We start from the raw sequence: 8,660 nt of genomic DNA on the forward strand, positions 1-8,660 counted from the left end.
AAGCATGGGACGTTCACATAGCACAATGTATAGCATATTTAATTTATGTAGTAAACATTCAAGGAAAAAATGTGATCTGAGTAAAGGGGGGCCTGTGCCCCAGTAGAGCCTGATGTCTAGAAACGCCCCTGTTATATATTATAAGCTTTGTCTGGACCGGGTGGGTTTCAGACGCCACACTCTCTAGCACAGAATGGGTTCGGACAGAAAAATGCAGCCTGACCCCGCTCTACTTCAGAGCCAGGCACGCGCCTTCTCCCATTTCTATGCTGAGCTAAGCAGACACGTGAGTAGTATTCATGTTCTTGCCAAACTCTCATCATGAAAGTGAAGTTAGCAATGGCTAATTCCCAAAATGTTGAACTTGTCCTTTAGATTAAATCTGTCAAGCAGTGTGTTTTTCTGAACAATAAAACAAATGAATAAATAAAGCAGCCTGGTTTTCCTCATGTCACAGTACATTTTAGATATTAGCTGACAGACAAGTGAATCCTCAACTTATTAGAAAGCGGGGGAAATGACAATTAGAGACACAGCATGTTTTCCCCTCACTGTGACTGATTTAGTTGTACTTTAAACTCCATAAGAATATCTCTTTTGAAACTATTACTGCTTGTGGAGTAGAGGACGACTTTTAATTAGCAGAATGTCTGGAGAAATGAGCCATCACTCCACTTGGATGATTGAGAGTGAGATGGCTGAGAACTTTCACAGAACTCACACTTGTAATGTAGTAATTTCTAGCTGCAAAGCACAAGAATTTCAGTACTTTAACCAGCACTGTTCTCTGAAGTGTGACATGTCCTTGTTCCTCAGCTGTTTCTGCTATTTAGAATGGGAATAAAGTTAAATTTAATCTTTCAAGGTCTCACCATCACCAACACCACTGCCCTTCAGAAAAATCACTACTGATAGAAGTGTAGCAAAAAGACAAGTAAAAAGCCAGTGGAACAAGTCGGCTGACACGTACAGCTTTGAACTGCAGACTTTGGGAATAAATATACATTAAGTACATCACGTTTTTGTTCATGGTGTTAAAATAGCTACAGGACATCAAAGAAATGTGCAAGTGGTTCAAATGGCTGCAATCAATGTGAAGCATTTTCTGCAGTTTGTTGTCAGAAGCCCAGTGCAGCTGTAGATCATTCCATGGAAACTCTTCATCTTGTGGAGGAAGAGAAGAGACGCTTTGTCTGCTTGAAAATCAACAGCTGCCCACACAACAGCTCATCACAGCCAGCATCAGGTTCAGACCATCACAATTAACTTGTGCATGTGCAACATCTATGAAGCGACACATTTTAATTGACATAACTAATGAGAAATTAATTTAACATGCACCTCGCCCTTCCTGAGTGATTAAGTCATTGTTTTTGCTTTTGAACTTTAATGGATGTCTGCAGCAGTCTGATCCGCATCTACAGTATATGTAGTTCATTAAATAGGCTTGCATCTAGACACTCTATTATGTGACCCTGTATTTTTATTTAGACATACATATATTTTACAGTGAGCAGACATTAACAGATAATCATATTTTCCTATCCTAAACACAACCTGAAATATTAATAAAATCTTTAGTTTTACAGACTGAATGCAAAGTATTGCTTTTTCTTTGACTTATTTTACACAACAGGGAAAACAGAAGTGTGCTTTTTTAACTGTTTGCAGGTTTGATCATTCTAAACTTATATTTTGCAGGCTAGCAATGATCAGAACCATATTGCTGAACAGCCCAGCAATATAAGCTGGCATGCACAAGTACATTCCTTATTTGTGGCAAGTTTGCCTTTCTAAGGTGTCCTTCAATTCTTCCCTAAATGTAAAAATACATTTGTCATGTTTGGAGATGTGGTTGGCTTTAGGAAGAATATTGTTCCACTATTTAATTGATTGTTTAGTGAGGAAGAGATGTGACTGTGAATGTCACTGGCTCCCCCTGCTGGCAGGCTGCAAACCTGCAGAACAGATCCTCAAATTGTCATGTGAGACAACATAAATTCAACCACAATTTGCTCAGTTAAAGCTTAACCTTAAGCTGTAATTATACACCAAATGAAATAGCCAATACAAGGGATGAGATACTTTTTAACCTCCAGTTAACAATTCAATTCTCTACCAGAGAAAATGCAAAACTAATTTTCAATTATGTACTGACTTATACTTTGCTGATTTCAAAAACTTTCACATTTCATAAATATCTCCAGTGTAAATATAAAAAACAAACAGAAAAACATTTGGCAGTTTCATTCATGTATTGTTGGACAGTCATAGCACCTCTTCCATATAAGACTTACAAAAATCAGAGCTGCAAAAATAATTTCAAGTAGTGGTTTCAAGCCAAGGATAACATGCAAAGGGTATTTATTCAAAGATAAAATATGCAAAGCCATTTCCCTGAACACCCAGCTTTTAAACAAGTCTCAAACCCTTTTACTTGAAAAAGCCAATAGACTTAAGTGGGAATGTCAGTTTCTGCACACACTTAGGTGTTGCAGGTAAATGACTGAAGCACTGCTGTGGTTCAGATCAGCTGGGTATTAAATCATCACCTAGAATTCTTCAAATATCAGGGTACCAACTATATCCAGAGGTGATATGTAGTTGATAAATGGCAGGACACTTCTATGGTGAAGCAAAAACTGTCACCTGGATCACACTGTCAAATGTTTAAGTTCAAGTTTAACACTGCTATAAACACAAACACAAAACACTACAGCACAGTTGTGGTATTTCTTTTTTTTCCAATGATGTAAAAAAATTCAACTTTTAATACGTCACTATCCTTGTGCAGTTCAAAAGGTTATAGGAAGTCAAAGGAAAAAAAAAGCACCATCTCACATTTAGCTGTTAAATTGCTGTCCAAAAAAGCTCCTTAAAACTTGTATTATAGTAAATATTGTAACTTCAAGAAAATAACCACAAAACAATTTTTATATAAAAAATGGTTTAACATTTTTTCAGTATAAAACATTACAGAGTCCCAGGCCAATCAAACAAATTCAGCTTCACAATCAGAAATAATTCATCATCATTAACTCCCCAGTCAAGCGTCCTACAATAACATACAAAGGGTTTTTTGTTAAGGGGTTTTCTGTACTTTTTTTTTCTAGTTATGAGAAAATATAACACAAAGCCTAACAATCACTCCTTGTTTGCTATAATATTAATAATAAAAAAGAACAAATGTGGACCCCTGTCCTATGAAAGCCCAAGCCCAAAAACTTCTGGTCGACATGGTATCTATGCAGTTTTCTGTTGGCCCTTTTTCCCAATGAGGGATTTGTGGATGTGGGGAATGACACCTGAAAACAAGCAGAAAAATAAAACAATGGTGAGATGAAATGTTTCACTAAAGACTACCTGTGATCTGCAGAAATGTGTTGTGTAAAATCAGCAGTCCACACAAGTTATATAATAAAAATGCAATCAGGACACAAACGGTCATAAAATCGGTAAAAATAAAACTAATTAATCTGTTTGAGAAACTGTCAGCTCACCTCCTCCAGCAATTGTTGCCTTGATAAGGGAATCCAACTCCTCATCGCCACGGATGGCCAGCTGCAAGTGACGGGGAGTGATACGCTTGACCTTCAAGTCTTTTGAAGCATTGCCTGCCAACTCTAGTACCTGAGAATAAAAATGACAATGAACGGATATTAATGGAAAAAGCAATAATCTACAAAGAAACAATACAACACAGTATGATGCAACACCCAGGGCCACTGTTAAACAAATATGCATAAAACAAGGGTGGTTTACTTCAGCAGTGGGAGGGCAGCACTGCACACAGCCGCTGTGGCCCCTACACGCCCATGGCGGGTTGTGCGAGTCTTCAAGTGCCTGTGGATACGACCCACTGGAAACTGGCACGAAATAGATACAAGTCAGTGGTCTGAGTAAAACAAAGACGCCAACTTTTTCTGCAATCAGGGAACATGTGAAGCAAAGCCACAAACTGCCAAAGGAAGGAAGATTTACCTGCAGCCCAGCCCTCTGGGAACGAGACACTGCTTTCGCCTTGGCTTTGCCACTGTCCTTTCCTGCTTTGCCACCAGCCTGCATAAGGGTGATCTCAGGAAGTTTACACAAGGAAATAACAAGAGCACGTATTCTGAGAAATAACTGCAGTAAAGGTGAGGCAAAAATCTGAGCGGCTGCAGTGCATGGACTTGCGCAAGAGTAAGCACTACATAACAAAGATGAACACTACAATAGCACATCATATTTTCGACTTGGGCAAAATATTTACAGATCCAGTATAAGCAAATGAAGTGGATGAACTTGTGGGGAAAAGGGAGACCAATTGAGAGAGCAGGCACTACACGCACATTAGCAGCTCAGTAGGTTCCGTTACAGATGCCCGGTTAAACTATTATCGTTTTCCCGCCAATCAAAAATTAAACACACGAAATCCAAGCAGGCGACGTTAATGGTAGACGGATGTTGCATGAACAGCCTAGCAATGAAACGATTAAGTAGGGGAAACTGATACGGAGCCATCCTGACAAAAACATTAGAAACTTTTTAAGCGGGGTACTGCCGCTGACCCCGCGACAAACAGAAAACAAACCGCCGCGTCAAACACGGCCAGCTTAAGTTTTCATTCATAAATTTCAACAAAGCGAAGTTGTCTAATGGAGTCGCATTGTCGTAAATAAACCCCAGCAACGTCTTAACCCTATTATACGCGTTTACAGACTTAATATCAAACACTTATAGCCAATTACCTACCGTTAAACCAATGGACCAACTAAACTTAGCTTGCTAATGGTTGCTAGTCCACCTTTCAGAGGCTACTCCGACTCAAGAGCACTTTTCTGTGAAACAAAGTGTAATCTCCGAATAAGCCACATCACTTCGACAAAAGAGACACTATCTGAAAAAACACAGCGCAGCAACAGTATTATGCTACCTCTGACAGAAAAGCAAAAAATTCGGACTTCTGAGGCTAATGCTAACAGTTAGCTATGTAGCGAGCTTGTTAAGCACACACGTCCTGGTCGAATTTCCTCAATAAAAATTGAAAGCAACACTTTCTATAGTGTATTAATTAAAGTAAAAACGAACAGACAGCATCTACAACGCAATTACCATTGCCCGACGCGCACTTACCATTTTAACGTTGTGGTATTTGATTGTAGAACTGAGTGGATAACAATTTCAGCTCCCGAAAGCAAAGAAACAATAACCCCTTTCGCAAATCTTTTGCGTGCGACCCCTCGTGGAAGCCTAGAGAGCCAATCAGAGTGCGTGTTGTTACTTCGAATGTCTGTGTCGACCAATCGCCAAACAGCTTACACAACATTCACCCATCCCCCACTCTAGGATCATCGTGCCTGCCTTTGCGCACGAAACCAACAAGTAGGCGGGAGTGTCCTTCCAGGGGCATCCAGTCTAAAAATGTACAAAATACATAATCATGAGGCCATAGTTGGAATTAATTCTTGAATTTCAAGCTCTTCAAATACAAAGTTTTGTGTCGACTACATTAGGAAAGTGGTTATGGAAAATGTGAATGCACCAAAGAGCCCATTCTCCGGTGCATGTATAGTTACAAGTTTATTACTGACATGGATAGCTGGTATTCGGATTGTAAATACAACATATACTCGAATGTCATTCAGAAGGCAGAATACGTTTTATTGACAGATACTTGGCAAATGAAAACGCAAGCTCCTTATCTGATGTCGTAATTGGCAGCTGCAGTGGCCAATCAAAGCCCAGCAACCAGCGTCCGGTTTCCTCTGCGAGCTCGCCAAGCAAGGAGGTGGGGTGAGGGTCAAAGATACGCAGAGAAACGGGCTGCTGGTGGCGAAGATGGCGGATGGGGACAGTGGCAGTGAGCGCGGTGGCAGCAGCGGCGGTGGCGGTGGAGGGGGAGGAGGCAGTGGGTTTCAGCATTACCAGCGGGAACCGGAGACCCAGGAGCTGGCCTCGAAACGATTGGACATTCAGAACAAACGTTTCTACCTTGATGTGAAGCAAAACGCGAAAGGCCGGTTTATCAAAATCGCCGAGGTCGGCGCCGGAGGCTCGAAAAGTCGACTGACCCTCTCTATGTCAGTTGCAGCAGAGTTCCGTGACTACCTGGGGGATTTCATAGAGCACTACGCCCAGCTTGGGCCTAGTACCCCGGAGCAGATCGCTCAGTCATCCGGTGGGGATGACACCGGGCCTAGAAGGGCCTTGAAGAGCGAGTTCCTGGTGCGTGAGAACCGCAAATACTACCTCGACTTGAAGGAGAACCAGAGGGGTCGGTTTCTCCGGATCCGACAGACCGTCAATCGAGGCCCCGGCTTCGGTGTCGGAGTAGGCGGCATCCCCGGGGCTGGCCTGCAAGCCGGACAAACCATTGCACTCCCGGCCCAGGGCTTAATAGAGTTCCGCGACGCCTTGGCCAAGTTAATAGACGACTACAGGAGCTGGCCGGCGGCGGAGGGGCCGGTGGCTACAGCGAGCTTCCGGAGGGCACCTCGATCATGGTGGACTCCAAGCGGTTCTTCTTTGACGTGGGATCCAACAAGTACGGAGTTTTCTTAAGGGTGAGTGAAGTGAAGCCCAGCTATAGAAACTCTATAACAATCCCCTTCAAGGCGTGGAGCAAGTTCGGAGGGGCGTTCAGCCGCTACGCCGAGGAAATGAAAGAGATCCAGGAGCGGCACCGGGATAAGATGTATGAGAGGAGAACCGGAGAGGAGTCGGAGGGCGACGACGTGGACGACGATTGACGGAGAGGTGTCTGCTTGTGATGAAGCTCACAACATGATGCAAAGCCTGGAGATACACAGAGAAACGGAGAGAGGGGAACGACTAGCTATTCTGTGCATGACGAATCGAACTTTAAATGCTAAAACAACAGAGTAAAATAAAAAGTATATTTGACTGAGAAATTAATGTCTATATAAGAGATCCATGTTCTAAAGTTTAGGTGGATGTTATAGATAAATGAGTGCGGACTGCAGTAGTCAGCTCCTGTATGAGATTTCCCCTTGATAAAACTATAAATATCTATATATACATAAATATATTGATTGTCCATTTGATAACCTCAAACATGTAGCCCAGCAAATTAAGTCTGACAGCTCAAGAGGCAGCAGTAGGTTACCAGTCCCACTTCCTGCTTGATATCCAATGATAAGAGCTCACCTGGTGCTGACCTGTATCTGTGTGATGAAAATAAGGAAGTGTGAAACGTGTCACATACTCAAACCAGCAGGTGTGGAGTGGGCGTGAGACAGCGCACCTGCATCACTCACCATGGCTGTGTGTTTTTTGTCTAAAGTGATCAGTAACGAACAGCTTGCCCAGGCAGACCTGCAACACCCAGAGCCCCGGTTTCAGCTATAGGGGGCATCCTTGGACATGCACTCAGCCCAGCGAGGTCCCTCCTTTAAGGTGATCTGTTACAAGCACATGACACATTTGGATTCCTGGACAATCCAAATGAGTCCAAATGACCTCCCCCAGTCCTTCCTTCCTCCTCCATCCCCTCCTCCTCTCCCTCCTGGGCATCCCTCAGGTGCTAGGTGCTGACCTGCTCCCACATGGCTCAGGGCTGGCAAGTCCTATCTGTGTATTACCTGGGCCTGTGCATCATCCTCAAGAGGCTCTGGGTGCAGATCTGGTCAGCAAGTTGCTGCAGCTGAGATGTCGGTGACAACTGATGATGTCTCATATGATGCAGGGCCACATGTGACTTCTGTGACCTCTTTGGCAAAAAGGATGCGGTGAGCTCAGGCCTCCAGCACTGGTCACACTTTTCTGCGCTAAGCTTAACATTGCGGGGCTTGAGCTAAGGTCTCAAGGAAATTGACCTTGTTGATGTATTTAGGGTGCACCATTTGGATCCTTTAATCTTGAACTCTGACCATTAATGACTGAAGCTGTGTTCAGTCTGATTGTAAGAAAAATTAGGTGCTTTTGGAAAATAAAAACCCATAGTGGGGTGCTGTTCCTAAAGTAAAAAAAACAAACATACTGGAAGAGATTTACTTACAAAAAGATCAAGTATAGATAGAATTATTTTTCAAAAGAGATATATTGAAATGTCTTAGAAATATGAGACATTTATTAGATAAATGCTGCCTAAAGTGGCTTATTTAAAACACTAAACTTGGATGCAACTGTCCAGGGTGATATTTCATACCTGCTTTTTTCTTAACATTTCTTTTATTCCTTAGAGGAAATTAAGACGAGTACAACAAATTGATAACAGAGTATGTTATAGCAATTTCTTGACACAACTTCATTGAAGTAGTTTGTCAGCAAACACTCAGCACTCCAGTTCACTTTACAGAGCGTCGACTTGTCCCCTCGTTTCAGTCCACCCATTTTACCACGTTTTGTCATTAATTGGCTTTCCATCAGTTGCCATACGACGCGAACACAAACACCTGCAATCATCAACAGGCTGTCTTTAGTGCTCCTATTTTTAAGATCATATTTGCATGCCTGCTCTTATGCGGAGCTGCCTTGTGTTCTTTTCTTTTGCATACTCTGATTGCTGTATGATGGTATTTATCCTTTTTTGTGAGAGTGGTTTTAAGTTTTATTTAGATTTTTGCAATGGTAAAAACATTTAAAGTTTATTGCTCAGCCTAAAATTTTTTAAAAAGCCACAAAGTACCCATGCTTTGGGGAATGTCACTTTCATTGTC

At 42.2% G+C, this 8,660-nt stretch overlaps 2 protein-coding genes across 2 annotated transcripts; one reads left to right on the top strand and one right to left on the bottom strand.

The window, feature by feature from the left end:
- Positions 1 to 1,465: 1,465 nt before the first annotated feature.
- Positions 1,466 to 5,218, bottom strand: LOC109951325 (histone H2A.V-like). The gene is made up of 4 exons (XM_020585777.1): positions 5,116 to 5,218; positions 3,982 to 4,059; positions 3,501 to 3,630; positions 1,466 to 3,305 (listed from the first exon to the last, which is right to left on the bottom strand). Exons 1-4 carry the CDS (start codon positions 5,116 to 5,118, stop codon positions 3,244 to 3,246), a joined length of 273 nt encoding a protein of 90 aa, XP_020441433.1. The 5' UTR covers positions 5,119 to 5,218; the 3' UTR covers positions 1,466 to 3,243.
- Positions 5,219 to 5,373: 155 nt separating this feature from the next.
- Positions 5,374 to 8,204, top strand: LOC109951324 (transcriptional activator protein Pur-beta-like). The gene is given in 2 exon segments (XM_020585776.1): positions 5,374 to 6,418; positions 6,421 to 8,204. Coding segments are annotated over 2 exon segments (909 nt in total). The 5' UTR covers positions 5,374 to 5,820; the 3' UTR covers positions 6,732 to 8,204.
- The last annotated feature ends 456 nt before the right edge of the window (positions 8,205 to 8,660 follow it).

This window comes from Monopterus albus, unplaced genomic scaffold, assembly GCF_001952655.1.
Source record: "Monopterus albus unplaced genomic scaffold, M_albus_1.0 scaffold376.1, whole genome shotgun sequence".
Taxonomy (NCBI): Eukaryota; Metazoa; Chordata; class Actinopteri; order Synbranchiformes; family Synbranchidae; genus Monopterus; species Monopterus albus.

Excerpts from the sequence above, each read along its gene's own strand:
- LOC109951325 (XM_020585777.1), bottom strand. Across the intron at positions 3,631-3,981 it reads CCCAGAGGGCTGGGCTGCAG|GTACTAGAGTTGGCAGGCAA; the intron begins GTAAATCTTCCT and ends TTTTATTCTCAG. Across the intron at positions 3,306-3,500 it reads GGCAACAATTGCTGGAGGAG|GTGTCATTCCCCACATCCAC; the intron begins GTGAGCTGACAG and ends GCTTGTTTTCAG.